We start from the raw sequence: 18,771 nt of genomic DNA on the forward strand, positions 1-18,771 counted from the left end.
TAGTGTACATGTCCAAATGAGTTTAGATTTGTATTAGACAAATGTGGCTACAGTGGTAGACCTGCACCAAGAAATGACCACAATGCAGCCCTGAATGTCAGCGGACCCCTAGACTGAGCCTGGTTTCTCCCAAGGTCCCCTTATTGGATGAGAGCTGAACAACGACACGATTGACTTTCAGAGCTGCTTGCACATTGACCATTATTTTGCCATTTTGAAACAATCTGTATTATATAAAGCGCTATATATAAATAAAGGTGACTGTAAATAAATGGAGGTGGTGGAGACTTTGTGGAAGTGGTTTTTATTAGTTTTGCAGTCAGTATCACACTTAACCATATTCATTTGCCAAACACCACAGGTTTTTTTCTACTTGCATATATATTTCAGGACTACATTTTTAGACCAATGTTACAAATGTGTACGTACATCAAATTGAACCCCTACCGGAGTACATACAACACAAGTCTCTAATTAAATACCATATGCAGATTTTACAAACATTTTACACATGGATACTGGCATGTTCCAACCTTACAAACTGGACAACTTTTTCCCCCCACTTCTTTTACACAGCAGTTCTTGTAAAATAAACAAAATGCTGATTTTTTTTTTTTTTTTTTTGTCATATCATATGACTTGCTAACTGTAGAGATTCTTCAACTGAGCTTAATGGTAAATGAAGTTAAGCCCAGATTCCTTTTTCTAGTCTTTCTGACATGTTATATAGTCTGTCAGTTTTAGAGTTGTATACTGGTCTCAAGAGTGCCATTTAACACTATACAGTAGAGAAGACATTGTTTGCAAGATCAATAGTTTATAAGTAAATAGTTGATCTATCTGAAACAATCACTGAAATTACATGTGCAAAAATAAGCATATGAAAACATTAAATAAAAAGCATAAGATGAGACAAATGACACTTTAAAACATTTCTTAAAGACATCAAATAGACGTTCAGTGTATGTAAAACAGTATTCAAGTGTATGGGGGGATTTTGGGCAGTACCTTTACATACATAAGCAGCAAGCAGTGGAGTGATTGTAAAGTAAAATGTTTTCTTCAAATGGTGGGTCCCAACAGTTTTGATGCTGTACAACTAATTCTTGAAAATAATTAAAAAGCATCTATCAATAATTAACAAAAGATTCACCCAAAGGTCCTATTTAATAACATAACAGATCCAGTATTTTGCAACAAAACAAAGCAATCACACAGCCAAGCATATATATAGTCCAAAAATCACTTAATAAAATGGTAGGTTTGTTAAGGGCTCAATGCTTCCCATTGGGAAAACAAAATAATCATTAACATATCTGCAACTTCTAAAGTTGACAAACGCCATTTCTGAAGTGATCATCTTTCATTCAAAGGCTGCATATACTAAAAGGTTTAAGGCAGAAAGAAAAGAAAAAAAGAAGCTTGAATGTTACAAAGCACACACTGGTCGAAGTGTTAAAACACTGGCATCGAAATAGTAACTAAAATTCACTCTGGAAACTATTCTCTGAATGAGGGTGAACTTCATGTTGTTTCAAAATAGAGATATTTAAACTTATGGCACAATCCCTGAAAACAAAACCTTCACTTAACACTTCCTGAGGCTAAAGCAAAATATTTCAAATATTTCAACTTGAACACTTAACATTCCCAAATTAAAAGAAATGTGCATTTGGCAGATTTCAGAACAAAATCCAATAAAAGTCAAATAAAATCAAATAAAACTGAGTTCATGATTTACAGGTGCAGAGGAGAAGCCTTTATCACCATTGATACTTCTGTTTGGTTCAGAATAAACCTGCGGAAATAAAAATTGTGTTGGGATAATTCATACAAGTGCTGAGGGTCTCTTGAGCACAGCACTGTATTTCATAGGGACGCGATCTGCCTTCAGCTGAACATTCAACAGGGTGAAGATGGAGATCTCCTGCAGAAGAACACAACACACCATTATCCACGGCAAGAACCATGGTATGTGATTGCTACAATGTTCCGAGATGTAACTAAGGTGTTGATACGCAGTTTCTATGATATTTTGAGTGGTTTTGGCTCAGGGTCAACCCAGACTTTGTTGGTGCACTGGGAGAGATTCAGCGTCACTGAAACACTGGCCACACTAAAATGGTTTCAAATTACTTAAAAAAGCAACAACACTTTTTAATTTATACAAATAACAAATTTGACAAACAACCTGTTCCAAATTACTTTTAATATTTAAGTAATTTAAGTGGAAAATATTGTTGACTACCTCACAATACAATACGCAATTCATGTACAAAGTCATCTTTCAAGTCACCTGTTTATACAGCGCTTTATTCAATACATATTGTTTTGAATGTGCTGCTTTGGACCAAAATGCTTTCGTAGTGTAGACGCTCATGTAGGGCTGTGCGATTACCGGTAATTGTATTTCGATTTTCCAGCTATTATGAATACAAGATAATCAAGCTAAAACGATTATTGTGCCGCTGCCGATTCCGTCAGCGCTCTTTCCTTCACAGCGGTGCGCTCCCTAAGCTAAATTTAACATCCATTCAGCCGAATAAGGGAGTGTTGAAAATGCAGTCTACGGTTGCTAAACTGTGGGACGTGCTTGATATTAAATTGTGTTATTAAAAGTGCAGTAAGCTGCGAAAGAGATGCTGTTTACAAGGTGGCCTCCTGTACCTGCGCCCCGAGATGGGGAACGGGCATAAGTAAACGTTACTGTGGGCTTCAGATACGCGCCTAAACGGTCAAATAGCCGAAATGCCGTTTTGGTAAGTATCCTCAAAAACAGTCGGTTATATCTTAATTTAATGTATACAGCAGTGTTATTTTACATTTGATTACTTTAATAAACTTCTGTTTCAGGCTATTACTTATCGGAATACTACTGTTAGTACATCTTCCTGAAAAACCTAAAGCACTTTATTTAATTTGTATTTTTGTCGGGTTTGTTTGTAATTAGTTTCTTTCTCGTATCCTGAAATAAGACTTTGATCATATCACCCAGCAATAATTGTGCTAAATAATCGTAATTTCAATATTGACCAAAATAACAGTGATTATTATTTTTGCCATAATGGAGCAGCCCTACGCTCATGTGGGCGATTGCGTTCGCACAGACCACAAAAGACCACCTACTCTCCTAAAGAGTGAACATTATGGGAAGCGCACTAGCCAGACGGGATTTAAACTGGAGACCCAAGTTTGGTTTGAAGACAAAAAATACGTACCAAGCACAATGTTCTCTCACCATTCCTGATTTCTAAAACACACTTAGGCCGTGTGTCCACCAAAACGTTTTTTTCACGCGGCTGGCCTGTTTTTTCAATTGGGTTCTCTCACTTCATACCGTTTGTTTGCTGCAAAGAATCTATGTTTTATATTGAATAGTGGTCTAAAACTGAACAAACAAATTAATGCAGTAGTTCCAGTTTTTACCATCTCTGGAGATTAGCGAAACTTTCCTAAAAAGGAACAGTTTTGAGATTGTAATCCATGATTTTATTTAATCACGGCTTGATTACTGTAATTCGCTATATCAAGGGCTACCTGCTTCATCTATCCATCGGCTTCAACTGGTCCAAAATGCAGCTGCCCGTTTGCTTACAGGCATTCGCAAACGAGATCACATCACACCTACATTACGTTCATTGCACTGGCTACCTGTTCAGTATCGTATTGAATTTAAAGTCTTGTTATTTCTGTATAAAGCATTAAATAATCTCGCTCCTCAATACCTTACTAAGCTGGTTATGGAACACAAACCAGTCAGATTGCTCAGATCACAGACCAATTATCTGATGCGAGTACCCAGATCCAGATTGAAATGCAGGGGTGACAGAGCCTTTGCGATAGCTGGACCCAGGCTATGGAACAAATTGCCATTATACATCAAAACAGCGTCCACAGTGTCTGAGTTTAGAAGTCTTTTAAAAACCTATTTGTACTCTTATGCGTTTAATGTCTTGTGAAAGTGGATTTACATTTTTTGGGATGGATCTATTTTAGATATATCTTGTACAGCAATGTGGTCAACCAAGGTTGTTTTAAATGTGCTTTATAAATTAAGTAAACTTGAAACTTGAATGGCAGCAACTCAGCCACAAAGTGGAAGACCACATATAGTCACAGAGCAGGGTCACCAAGTGCTGAAGATCATGGTACATAAACCTCACCAAAGCTCTTCTGATTCCATAGCCGAAGAGTTTCAAACTTCCACTGCCATGACATTCTACTGGTGGCGCCATCTCAAAGAGGCACGAAATCTCTCTCTCGGACCTTCACCATGACTGTTCCCTGCTGGTGGAATGATCTGCCTAACTCAGCCAGAGCTGCTGAGTCTGTAGCCATCTTTAAGAAACTGCTGAAGACGTGTCTTTTTCGGCAGCACTTGAGCACTTGATCCAGTACTACTAACACTAACACTTTCTTTTCTATTCTACAAAAAAAAAAAAAACTTGGATTGTACTGTGAAGGGTTATAGCACTTACATACTGTTGTCCTACTGCTAGTTTAATTGCTTCTATTGTTTCTCATTTGTAAGTCGCTTTGGATAAAAGCGTCTGCTAAATGAATAAATGTAAATGTACTGGATGAATGGGCAAAAATTGCCATATAGTGTATATGCAGATGGTACAGTGTCCCAGGCAGTTTCTTAGGTGTTGCCAAGTGGCTGTTAGGACGTTCTGAGTGTTTTTATGTATTGCTATGTGGTTGCTAGATTCTGATTGGTTTAGAAAACTTCCACACGTAATAACCTAGAATACTGTCTAACACTTGATGGCTGCTCTGTCAAGTCCTTGTCGTCGGTTAGGAACCTGGGTGTGCTCTTTGATACCAATCTTTCATTTGAAAGTCACGTGTCTAGCATCTGTAAAACCGCATTTTTCCAATCTTAAAAATATATCTAAATTACGCCATATGCTCTCATTGACAAATGCGGAAATATTAGTTCATGCGTACATGACCTCAAAGCTAGATTATTGTAATGCTCTACTGGGTGGTTGCCCTGTACGCTTAACAAACAAGTTCAAAACGCAGCAGCTCGAGTTCTTACCAGAACCAGGAAGTATGACCATATTAGCCCCGTTATGTCAACACTGCATTGGCTCCCTATTAAACATTGTATAAATTTACTAAATGGTTTAGCTCCGCAGTACTTGAGCGAGCTCTTAACGCATTATAGTCCTTCACGTCTATTGCGATCTCAAAATTCCGGCCAGTTAATAATACCTAGAATATCAAAATCGACTACTGGCGGTAGATCCTTTTCCTATTTAGCACCAAAACTTTGGAACAGTCTTCCTACCATTGTCCGGGAAGCAGACACACTCTGTCAGTTCAAAGCTAGATTAAAGACACATCTCTTTGACCTGCATTCACATAATGCATTATAGACTTCTATAACTCAATGTCAGGCTGCATAGATTAGGTCAGCCGGAACTGGGAACACTTCCCTTAAATCCTGATGTACTCGTTACATCATAAGAAGAATGGCATCTACGCTAATTTTAGTGTCTTTGTTTATCCCGAGGTTTTCCCGCAGCCTGTCGGATCCAGGCCGTATCCAGATCTGACGAAGGACCTTCGCCTGGACCCGATGTCAACGCAGTGCTGAAGTGCCAACTAGCCTCTCCCTATGGAGGATCCCTTTATCACTCTACAGATAAAGCGTTGTCGGGATAATTTTGGTTTTGCGTACCTATCTCGAAGTGATACATTTCTGTATCAAAACTTTAAGGCCAGACAAGTAGTTTGTTTAGGCTTGGTTTGTAGAGAATTACAAACATGCGCACATATATTCAAACGCACATAACTATAGAATGTATTCTTAATGCGCACGTGAGCGTCATCAGCATTTCTCACAGGTTCGCGTTTGAAGTCTGTGTAGAGAGAACGGTGACGTCTTAGCGGCCTCTGATTTAATAACTAATGATCCTTGCGACGGAAGTGAATCAATCAAAACTAACTTTAGCTGGAAAATAACATTATTCAAGAACCGCTATAAAGCCAAAACAATCTGTTACCTTAAATTATCCGTTTATTACTGTAAAGCCGCTTTGAAACAATCAACATTGTTAAAAGCACTATATAAATGAAGATGACTTGACTTAGAACATTGTTATGTGGATTGCTGCTTCAGTTATAAATGTAAAAGCATATCTTCACGATTAAACAGTTTTTTTTTTAAAACATTTTGAAATTTTAAACATTGTGTTTGAAACTGCACTCATTATAATCCCACCAATATAACAGATATTGAGAAAATGAGGAGAACAGAAGAAAGCTGCATGGAGTAGCGCACCTGTTGTATGGACTCCTTGCTTGGGTCACCAGTTTCCCAAAAAAGCGTCATCTCTGGTCTTTTTCCCACTTTACGGAAGTTGACCGCCTTTAGTCCCTCTAATGACTTCAAGAGAAACAGAGCATGTTATTTATTATTCATTATTTCATGCATTATTAAAAAGCAATGAATGTTTTTTTCTGTTGTGGCCATTTATAGTGTGCTGGTTTATAGCTCAGCTACATACCACATTACATTCAATGGATTTAAAGCTGGCAAAGCTTATTCACAGCTGGCAAAATGGGCTTTTTAAATAAACTTGGCTGCCTATGTGGTAGAAAGGTGAATCATCTGAATTATAAAAATCAACAAAATCATGGGGTTGGTGGTTCATTGTTAGTTCATCGTTGATTACTCAATATATCATGGGACTATTACATAGCCAGGATATCTTCAGAGTTTCTGAAACAACAACCTTGCTAAAAAATACTGCTGTTACATTATTATTTTCAAATGTTAGGCCTGTAAAGAGAAATCAAAGGTTACATATTTTGGCCTGTAAAGAAAATGTTAGTTCATGATTCATTTTTAAAAATTCCCACTATAACTTGCACAACTATATTAGATTCACGCACAGATACATTTTTACATCCCTAAAAATGACGCGGAACAAAACAAACTGTGATTGGTTGCGTTACATGTCAGTCCAACGTCCTCGGCCAATGAAAGCTGCGATAGAGTCCAGACCTTCTGCCGTTCCTACACTACAATTGAATAGGCTTGACCAGAGTAAAATACAGGCTTGACCAGAGTAAAATACTGCCTTGCCCGAGTAGGAAATACTTCTTCACAAACTTTTAGTCTTGATGGTTTTGACTTGTATTGTTTCCAGGTGCAAGAATTCAAAGAGCATGAATTTCTCAGTCCAGGTAACACGGAGAAAGAGTAAACATTGTTCATTTACATTGTAACAATACAAAGTGGTTTGAAAATCGCAAACTTACACTTTAAGCCTAAACAGTTTTCATATCCTAGAGGATACAGGTCAAACAACTTAATATGAAAACATACAATCTTAATCTAAAAGTAACTTGGCCACAGGCAAAATTAACTTGTGTGAAGGTGATATGTATTTGTATTAGTAATGTAAATGTATTAGTAAATGTATGCTAAATTTAACCATCATAGAGTGAAAGTTCATCATTTGGACGTGTTAGGTCTTGCCAATTTACACATTCAAATGATTTTAAACGCAGAAGTTGTCGTGACTCGCACACCGTTATCGGTGCGCACAGCCTCACACGAAGAAGAATAGAGGGGAAAAAACGAAAGTGAATGATAGTGATGATGATAGTGAATGATAGTCTAACACTAAGAGGCAGATTTACTAACAGCCTGCGCCAGTGCAAACCCTCTTTTGACAATAAAAACTACTGTCAGGATTAACCGGATGTACCAGAGATCAGCGAATCGGAAGTTACTCAAAATTCCTGGGACACATTGGAGTCAAAAGGAGATTGCACCTTTGCTGTAGCAGCGCCTAAACTTTGGAACAGTTTGCCGAAACATATTAGAGACGCTGCAACTGTACGGGAATACATCCGTTTCCATTAGTTTTTAATCAGGGACAATTTTATCTTTATGTGTTGCCTGTGTGAAAGCTTGTTTTTCCCCCCCTTTTTTTCTGTGAGACATTGTAAAGCACGTTGCTTAACTTGTGTTGTATTAGCACAGAAAAGGCGGTGACGGTTATTTTTGCGGCTGACCTTACTGTAGGAGTTACCTTTTCAGATGCAAAAAATTATTGGAATAATAGTATTTAAATGAATAATGCAAGGTGATTTACTAAGGTTTGCAATAGTCAATTTACTGGTATTTGCACCATTATTTAACGCCCACAAAAAGCATGTCTTAAACCATAAACCTTATGATCCAAACATTCAGAAAGTGTGGATGAACTTTATTTCAAACAAAATTACAGATCGTGTCTGTAAGACACCGTCTCGGTCATTTGTTCGCTTTATTTTACTGCGGATTTGTTTTTAAGCAGTTCAACGCACTTTTCAGAGAGACTGAAAATAAAAGATGCAGTTCTGACTACTTTGGATCCGACAGGATTGGTTGACAGTAATGTCGCAACACACGAGTGTACATGTACTTACTTTACTTTCAGTTTACTGAAAATTATGAATATAAAAAAGAAATGCGACAAACGACGGTACATTAATTCATAATTTGTTTACAAATGCGTTTAATTTAAACACTATAATGTAATATATTGTAATAACGACCTCACAAATACATAAGTAATAAATATAAGTGAAAATGATTATGATAAAGGAGGTGTATGGCTGAATTTCACTAGTTTACTATTTAGAAGGAAAAGCTGTGAAAACAAATAGTTGAATAAGTCATACGTACATTACAGTAGATTCGTTTCTGCACTCCGTAGCGAAGCACCAGCACATCAAAGGACTGGTCCAGAACCCCCATGACCATAGCTTCTGAATCCAGAGGACCACACTCCTACCAGCAACATCACACTCATTAATAAATGGTTTGCTTGCCAACAACATTTCTGCCTTTGCAGATCAATAACAACTATGCTAACATTATATCAAGAGCAAAATGTATTTGCTCAAATTTGTTCAGTTTACTTTATTACTATTTACATACAGAATACTTTTACTCTATGAGCAAGCTGTGCAAATTATAAATAAAACCTGACCTCTTGAGCATCTTTCCTATGATACATACCTTCACAAAGACACCAAAGAAAAGTTCAGAGCTCAGCTCTTGAACTCTCTTTGAAGCAGTCTTCCTGTCATTGCAGTGGGATGACTGTTTGTGTACTTCCTCTCCTGAGCGATTCAAACGTGGCCCACAGTCTGTAATGACAGTTAATATAAATATGAGGCTCCAGATAAAACAGCACTTAACTTAAAGTCTGCATGAACCAGAAGTTGTGCATTTCGGTATGAAATACAATACAGAAAGATAAAAAAAATAGAGGGCGGGGCTTGATTTTAGCGCACATCCTCGCCATCTCTAGCTCACAGCAGACTGACAATTGGAGAGGAGTTGTTAAGGATGTTCTTCACAAGCCGTCAGAGAGGAACACCATTCCAAAGGGGAAGCACATTTTGAGATTTTGACTAAAGATTACAAAGATCATTTTTTTCATTCGGTGGATTAACTTGCACAGATTAATTGTTCAACACAATACTAGTAATGGTCAAAGTAAAGTAAATGGGGTCAATTTAGTTTTACTGAGACTTTTATATAATTTTACACTTTCAAATGTGTTTAGTAAATGTTGACTAGAACTCATGTAACCTTATATGTGACTCAATTACAGTGGGTTTTATTAGCATCTTCTTGGTCGACTTTACAAAGGATGTGTTTGGATATCTTTGTAAAGATTTAGCAATCGGGAGAAGGCTAAAGATTTACCAATCGGGAGAAGGGTACACAAAAGTATTTCGAAACCGTTAGATGTGCAATGGAATACTGTGAAGGACATCATCAACAAGGGGAGACAACAGGGCACCATAATGACATTACAAATGAAAGGGCACCCGTCCAAAATTGATGGATGCTAGGACTTAAAGTAGCATCAATTGAGCTGTAGGGAAATCTGGCAAGTATTGGTCACATGTGACCAATGCAAAACATGACAAATTGGGGCCCAGGTCAGGAAGCAGACAGATTGGCTTAACCGACTGTCTGCCAGCTGCCTCGCGTCACCAAGGTCAGATAAATCCCATCACATAGAGCCTCTTTCACCTCGATATCATGATATAGAGACTAGGGACGGCGAAAACTAAAAAATTTCTTGACCGATCACCGAGCCTCATTAGCCAGTTGAAACCGGTTAACTGATTAGTTTAAAATATGCTACGCTATTTGAAATAACAGCCATTTCGAGCCGTGCCTGCAATTTCGCAACTCTGTTGCATCTCTTTGACGCTCTGCCTCCCGCTCACACACACACACACCCGGCGCCGCCCTTCCACTCACATCACTTTTTTAAAATCCCCTACAGCTCGAAACATGAGTCCCGCAAACGCGGCGCCGAGGAGCTTGTATGTAATCGGAGGACAAATGGCTCCTTAGTTTCAAAATGGTTTGGGTACAAGGTGATCGCGTTGAAAATAAAGGCGTTTGTCTAGCGTTAGAAGCTCATTTGAAACATTGCCGCGGCTCATTTAATAAAATGACAGCTCCGAAGAGAGACTTGCGGTTGCAGTAATACCTCATAGATGTGCTACTACTGTATTTAAGCACTGTATCACACAAGTTGCAACTTATATCGGTGTCATTCTTTTTGGTGAAATGGTCCCAAACACTAATTTTCTTTGCACGCTTCATCCTGTCGTCTGCCCTGGCTCTAACCTCGAGTGTTTAAGCCTGTAGCCTTTACTTTTCGCAAACCTTGTGAGCACGCAAACCCAAACGCTGTGACCTCGCGCCAAATGCTTTTATTGGTAAGTACAAACAGGCGAGTTATGAAAAATTGAGTGTGAGGGATTTGTTCACTTCACACAAAAAGATCTTGCCTCAAAAATATAGCCTCAACTGTTGTCAAGGCAACACTCCACGTGTGTTGTGTAAAAAACGCACCACAGAACAGAGGGGCGGGGTGAGCAAAGCTCATTATCATTTAAAGACATATGCACTAAAACGGCATGCTGAAAACAGAGCTGTTTTTGACCAGGTAAAATTAGTGTTTTCTTACAATACTAATGAGAAATTTTAATTAAAGTATATTACAAACTTTTAATTTAGACCCTAAATAATCATATTAGCGTGTACAAAAATGGCATTATATGACCCCTTTAAATCATACTTATCTGACCGTTATCAGTTTGTAGCAATAAATGAAGAGATGTCTTATCGATCACAAGTTCATTATGGAGTTCCACAAGGCTCAGTACTAGGACCGCTGCTGTTCACTCTGTGCATGCTACCATTAGGAGATATCATTAGGAAACATGGAATTAGCTTTCACTGTTATGCCGACAATACTCAGCTGTATATTTCTTCAAAACCTAACGAAACCTACCAAATCACAAAATTAACGGAATGCATAGCTGATATAAAAAAAACTGGATGACTAGTAGTTTCCTACTACTAAATTCTGAAAAAACAGAGATTCTAATTATTGGACAAAAAACTTCCACACATAATAAGCTAGAATACTGTCTAACACTTGATGGATGCTCTGTTAAGTCTTCGTCGTCGGTTAGGAACCTGGGTGTGCTCTTTGATACCAATCTTTCATTTGAAAGTCACGTGTCTAGTATCTGTAAAACCGCATTTTTAAATCTTAAAAATATATCTAAATTACAGCATTTTGCTCTCATTGACAAATGCGGAACAATTAGTTCATGCGTTCATGACCTCAAGGCTAGATTATTGTAATGCTCTACTGCAGGGGTTCTCAAAGTTTTGATAGGTGAGGGCCAATTTAGGAACCCAACATTGAACTGAGGGCCGCCAAAGGGGCGGGGGAGAAAAAGAAAAAAAAAACTGAAGAGAAAATCCCATTTGAAATAATTTTAATGACCGGGTTGCATCTCTACAGTTTAAATTTACTGCAATAAACACATTTTAATTTATAACTGAGGCTAAACCTGGCAAAACTTGTGAAAATCTTGAGAAAAATTGCAATTCAAACAAAATCCCTAGTGTTCTCTACCCTCAACAGACAAATTTTGGATATAACAGTCCTGTGTGCAGTCCATTTCAAGTACGAGAGAGAGAGAGAGAGAGAGAGAGAGAGAGAGAGCGCAGAGAGAGAACAGAGAGACAGACAGACAGACAGAGAGAGAGAGAGAGAGAGAGAGAGAGAGAGAGAGAGAGAGAGAGAGAGAGAGAGAGAGAGAGAGAGAGAGAGAGAGAGAGAGAGAGAGAGAGAGAGAGAGAGAGAGAGAGAGAGAGAGAGAGAGAGAGAGAAAACAGAGAGACAGACAGAGAGAGAGAGAAACTTTTAAAATAGAAGCTTACCAAACAAGTCATCATCATCATGCATATCATCATATCATTGCCTGTCATGGTGCGTTCACACCGGACGCGAATAGCGCGTCAGGCGCGAGTCATTTCAATGTTAAGTCAATGCAAAGACGCGTTATGCGCGTAAACGTCTTTGCATTGACTTAACATTGAAATCACTCGCGCCTGACGCGCTATTCGCGTCCGGTGTGTGGGTGCAGTCAGTCGCGTTTCCATTTGCGCAAATGTTTTGCCCTATTATTAGCCTATCTATCTATTTTAATCCGTAATTGAAAAATGAACGGTTGTTGTCTTTTTGAAACGAAACACTTCTCAAAACGTCTTTTTGAACACCAAAATTTTAATTTGAAACACCAACTGCTGCGCAAAAAAAGTAAATATCGACGAATTTTCAGATTTTTGTTTATGACTTTTTGACACTTTTTTAAACATTGTTGTATTTTATTTGACAAAAGCACAACGTTTTATTGTTATTATGAGTTCACATAAATAAAAGTAGTTGCGAATAATGTATTATTATTTTATGTATGATCAGAAATTAGATTCAAAAAAATTTAAGGTAATGGAAACGAGGCTATTAATAAGCTTGTCATTAAATCACACTGAATATTGATTACTTGGTCAACATACCCTTTTAAATTGCAATGGGATTTGAATTGCAATGGGATTTGTGGTGCTCTTTTCGGTTGGCCACGATTCCTCTGATGTTCCTCTGTTGCAATTACCTTCTTGCAGATCAGGCAAACGACTTTATCCGACCCGTGAGGTTCGACAAAGTAATCGTTTGTCCATTTATCTTGAAACTGCCTTTTTCTCCTCGCTAACATGACGTTTTTTTCTCGAAGGGCCAGGCTCCCGCCCAGGCTCTCGCTCCATCATTTCCATCTAACGTTACAGACAACCGTTCCGTTGATGCCTTCTGGGAGTGAGAGGTCAAGTGCGATCGGTCGTAATTACCGCTTATTCCTATAGATGCCGCTAAACACCACTAAACGAAAAAATATTTTTTCAAAGCAATGTACAGTTTTAACAGTTTTACAAATGTTATCAGATGTTATCGCGGGCCGCCAGAAATGTTTCCGCGGGCCAGGCCGCACTTTGAGAACCAATGCTCTACTGGGTGGTTGCCCTGCACGCTTAATAAACAAACTACAGCTAGTTCAAAACGCAGCAGCTCGAGTTCTTATCAGAATCAGGAAGTATGACCATAGCCCAGTTCTGTCAACACTGCATTGGCTCCCTATTAAACATTGTATAAATTTTAAAATATTGCTGATTACTTACAAAGCACTAAATGGTTTAGCTCCGCAGTACTTGAGCGAGCTCTTAACGCATTATAGTCCTTCACGTCTATTGCGATCTCAAAATTATGGCCAGTTGATAATACCTATCCAAATCGACTGCTGGAGGTAGATCCTTTTCCTATTTAGCACCAAAACTCTGACAGAGTGTGTCTACTTCCCGGACAATGTTAGGAAGACTGTTCCAGTTTAAATCTAGACTAAAAACACATCTCTTTGACCTGGCATACACATAGAACATTATACATTTCTATTATTCAAATAAGTTAAATGATTGTTAGGCTGCATAAACTAGGTCAGCCAGAACCAGGGACACTTCCTATAAAATCCAATGTACTCGTTACATCATACATCGGCACTGATCCTCAACAAACCCGTCTCCATACGGCGTGACTCCGATCTTAAACCAGATGGAACTGGAAAAATATTCGGAATGTTCCGATCCAATCTGACTTCTGACCTGTAATGCTGCTTGAATCATAATCAATCGTTCCCCCGTTTTTCCTACTATGGAAGTCAATGGGAACCAGAAACTCTCTGGTTACTGACATTCTTCTAAATATCTTCCTTTGTGTTCAGCAGAGGAAAGAAATTCATACAGGTTTGAAACAACTTAAGGGTGAGTATATGATGACAGAATTTTCATTTTAAAAGTGAACTTTATAAGTGAACATTTTAAAAACTTTAATATTCAACAATATTATTGATCTATTATCACTGTAAAGCTGCTTTGAAACAATCCGTATTGTAAAAAGAACTATATAAATAAAGGTGACTTGACTTAAAATAATTATGGTTTAATGAAACCAAATTGGTTTGAACTTTTGGGCCATGATTTTAAAAGGTACGTTTGGCTCATAAACAAGTAACACCATATCCACATTGAAGCTAGGTGGTGCAAGCATCATGCTATAGGGCTCCTTCTCCTCAGCTGGGTTTGGGGCAGTGAACTACTCCAGTTCTTGTTAAAACACACTAGACATGCTTATTCTGTGCATTTTGATCACTGTTTGTGCAAAATCATATTTGTTTTGTCCATCAAAAGTATTCTTTCACAATTGAGCACGAGTAGTGCAGCAAAAATAGAATGTTGCATTGCATAGTGGAACATTTCCCTCACTAGTGAGCAGGCAGCAGGACCTTGAGAACCTCTAGTGGAGCTGGAGCATATTACAGAAAGCCTTCAGTCAAGCAATAGTCACATGCACCCTACTCTTGAACACGAGTAACTCACCAATGGAGGCGGCCAGTAGACGGTGCACTATGACATCAGCGTAGCGTCGTATAGGTGAAGTGAAGTGTGTGTAAAGAGGCACATTCAGAGCATAATGACGGAAGAACTTCTCATCCTTCAGAGCTCCAGAACAGAAATACACCGCCATCTAAACAGGAAAACAATATCAAATAATTTTGATTAGATCACAAGACGTTCAACAGTCACCATTGCTTCAGTTCTAATAATCTGACACATTGGCTCAGTTAAAATTCAGAGTAAGCTGCGCAACCAGGATGGAATTGACGCATCTTATACACACAAAGGCTGTTCCAAACAGCAGGAAGAAAATGATGCTGCTTTGTAAAAAAAAAATCTATTAGTAAGTGTTCCCAAAATGGTGGACTACAGGAACGGCTTAGTTACGAATAGAGTTATTGATACTGGATAAAATACATATTAGTATTGAATAAAATGCAATTATATAATATTCAGTAATATTATCGATTTGACTGCACTGACACTATTGTATGAAAACAAAACTTGAAAATAATTGAGCCGGATGACACCACTGTAATGCTGCATTATAACCGATTCGACTCGGTTTCATAATTGATTAATTTTGTAACATCAACAATGTTATTAACTTAATTCTCAAAGTGGATAACCTGCTTTACCGCAGAATTCTGATGTATCATTGATCATTGTTTTCCTGGTTATTATTGCACAGCTGCTTTGAAACAATCCATATTGTATTAAGCACTATATAAATAAAGGCGACTAGACTTAAATAAAGGGCATTATCGTTCCTTTTTAATTAAAGTATACCATGTATTTTTATGCTAAGAGTTATCAAGCTAGAATCAATCTTTAGGATAGGTACCTGCCAATAGGTATCTTTCCATCCAAAGTTGCACATTTAATTTAAGCACAAAATTGGAATATCGCATAAAACATTTGTGAATAATGAACAGTTTCCATCCAGAGACCCGAAGAGAATAAAATCGTCTCTTCCTGATAAACTGGCGCCAAATATCATAAGAAAAATGGAAGTTGCTGCAGTAGGAGAAGCCACTGTGTAAAATAACTTTACATAAAATAAATGACTTGCGCATTTGCGAATTTATGCGCTTCCATCCAGCGATGTTTAATGCGAATTATGAAAATGTGCATAAAAATAGATGGATGGAAACATAGTTAATGTAATGTAAACAGTGAAGCAGCTCACTAGGTTGTGAAAGAGACAACATCCTCTTCCTACTCAACATGGTGTGGACATATATATCAGAATGAATGAACAGGAGCACATCTTCACCTGCATTGGCCTGGAGCACATGTTTGTGAGAACTTCTTTCCTGGCAGCGGTATACTCGTCATCCCCAAAGCTTTCATTCAGACTCCTCTGTCATAACAATAGACACAGATTAGTATGCGCACACAATTGTGCAAAAACACACGCGTTGGTTTTTTGTTTCATGAGCACTCTCCATTGACAATTCTAATGATATAATGAATTTTATAATGAACAAACTTTACACTTTCTTAAAAAATGTCTTAATCTTAACCTTTTCAAAAACATTTTGCAGTTTTATATATTTAAAAAAAAAAAAACATTGGGTTACACATAGTATAAGCCCTAGTCCTTGAGTAGGAAACAAGACAATGTGTCAGCAGCTGATGCTAGGGGAACACCTTTGGGTTGTGCCAACTGTCTAAAGACCATATAGAATCACACACTTACGGTTAAAAACACTTACGTTTTTCATATATTTTATAATGTAATAATTTCACAGTTAATCTCGGAATTAATGTAGAAACAACATAAAGAGTATATTTGAAATACTTGTTTAATGGCATCTTTTCATGAATTAAGGACAGTGTCACTGATACTAATACAGCTACTGATGTTATGATGAAATTGACTGGCACGTGCGCATGGCACTGGTGCGAGTCTTTCTGTGTCACTGGCAGGACATTCACAGACCACAGAGAGTCAGGACCTCAGTTTAATGTCTCATCTGAAGGATGGTGTATTTTTGACAGAATAGTGTTCCCATCACTATACTGGGGCATTAGGACACGCACAGACCACAGGTTGAGCACCTCACTAACACCTCTTCCAGCATCAACAGTGTTCCCAGGAGGTCTCCCATCCAGGTACTGACCAGGCTCAACTCTGCATAGCCTCAGTGGGCAACCAGGCTACAGGCTGATAGCGGCTGCCGGCTGGCTTAACTGATTAGATTTATGCCAGTGGCAAGTGTGGTCAGTAGTCTAGATGGATCAAGACAGATGATACGGAGTCTCAAGTGCATCGGTCACGTAACAAATGAACGAAAGACTCAGAAGGTAAAGTAATTATTTATGTTCCCTGTAAATTATTTTTGACTGCACTATAATGATTTCTTAATTCAGAATATGATCAAGATAGCATAGGTGGATGTGTTCAGGGAAAATAAAGCCTATTAAAAGTATAACATTTAAAGCAACCTAAATGAACGAAATGACTCGAAAAAAAGATTCGTTCATTTTGATGAACGAGATGAAGAGAGTCAGTAAAATGATCTTCACAAAACTTCCCATCACTAATCTTCATGCGTGTGTGTGTGAAGGGATTCCTGGTGCTGTTTTGACTCTTTACACATTTTATAAGCTTCACAAATTTTACTTCACAAGTTCTCAGCTGGTCAAAATACCATCATATGCAGTCTATGCACACACAATGAGCACATTTATCCCAGCAAACACCATTGTTTTGGATGTTCAGTAAGTTCCGTCTCAAAATAGGCAACACGTCATAAAAGCCCACCAATCAGGTTGTGAACGTATCCCTACACTTGCGATAACTCTCCATAGTACTTTCACTGCGAGGAGAAAATAGTCCACTTGATTTTGTTGCTGAAGAACACTATATAATCATGCCAGCTCAGTGTGGCTTATTCAAAGACAGTCAGCACCACCCAAAGGTCTTACAGGCTTGTAGGAATGCAACAATATAGTTGTAGAAGAAAAAATCTTAATTTAACAATTGGGAATCCACTTTTATGTAGGATTTTTGATTGTGAAGTGGAGATTGAATGTCAAGATTTCCTTTAACAGTTACTTTAACGTCTGTCTCAATGTTCCTGGTTTGGATCTGGAAGTCAATTTGCCAATGTTGATTCTTAATGCTGTTAACATAGTTTGAGATACCCACATGGAGTGCCCCAGATGAGGAGAAGTCAACGTCAAGGCCCATTTGGTCACAAAATTCCTGCAGATCATCCACCATCTTGCTCTGGGGTGGCGGGTGTCTCCGCAGTAGGGCTAATTCTGGGTATGTGCGGTAGATCTGATGGGCGACCGCCATGTTTGCCAGCAACATGAACTCCTCCACCAGTCTGTATGACACAGGGCATGTGATTCATTGTTCAGAAGCTCAATATGAAGGTGTTCAGGGCCACATGTTGTGCAATACCAGAACAGGAGGTTCAATTTCACTAAGAAATTACAACTAGCAAAAGGACAGAACCGAACAAAGCTGGCTTTAGATGACACAGCATGCATGCCCACTTACGCCGCTAAGTGGTGAGCATTTTTATCACACAAACCACAGTCAGAGTCATATCAACAGTTTTTGTGTGCATTCTTACTTGTTGCTGTCCCGATACTGATAGATGTAACAGCCCTGAGGCATGCTGGACTCCTTATCAAGGGTGAAAGATAGCTTAAGCTGGAACCAGAAAATGTCAACAAATTAATTAGACAAACATTACAGCAACTGTCATTAAATGAAGATCATCAAAACATTCAGTTGCAAATTACTCCCTGTAGGCCTTTTTGATCAATTAGAGTATAAATTAATTATGTTCATGTTTGATCATAAACTGACAAAATTAAACTTTACTTTTTAAATTAAAAACAAGAAAAACATAGCATAGAGTGGGCAAAAAAAGTAAATTTGTCTCAACCTTATAAGCTCACGTGTCTTC

General features: G+C 38.2%; 1 protein-coding gene across 2 annotated transcripts in view; it reads right to left on the reverse strand.

Annotated features, from left to right (window-relative positions):
* Positions 1 to 285: 285 nt before the first annotated feature.
* The window catches only part of dis3l2 (DIS3 like 3'-5' exoribonuclease 2), a 36,076-nt gene continuing 17,590 nt past the window's right edge, over positions 286 to 18,771 (reverse strand). For both annotated transcript variants that reach the window (XM_079612615.1, XM_079612616.1), the window contains exons 14-21: positions 18,433 to 18,512; positions 17,997 to 18,180; positions 16,116 to 16,202; positions 14,822 to 14,969; positions 9,029 to 9,159; positions 8,693 to 8,797; positions 6,293 to 6,397; positions 286 to 1,927 (exon numbers count right to left, since the gene is read on the reverse strand). In XM_079612615.1, coding sequence (XP_079468741.1) covers positions 1,829 to 1,927; positions 6,293 to 6,397; positions 8,693 to 8,797; positions 9,029 to 9,159; positions 14,822 to 14,969; positions 16,116 to 16,202; positions 17,997 to 18,180; positions 18,433 to 18,512 — 939 coding nt within the window. In that variant the 3' untranslated portion in view covers positions 286 to 1,828. The remainder of the gene's footprint in view (positions 1,928 to 6,292; positions 6,398 to 8,692; positions 8,798 to 9,028; positions 9,160 to 14,821; positions 14,970 to 16,115; positions 16,203 to 17,996; positions 18,181 to 18,432; positions 18,513 to 18,771) is intronic.

This window comes from Phoxinus phoxinus (genome assembly GCF_949152265.1).
Source record: "Phoxinus phoxinus genome assembly, chromosome: 5".
Classification (NCBI taxonomy): Eukaryota; Metazoa; Chordata; class Actinopteri; order Cypriniformes; family Leuciscidae; genus Phoxinus; species Phoxinus phoxinus.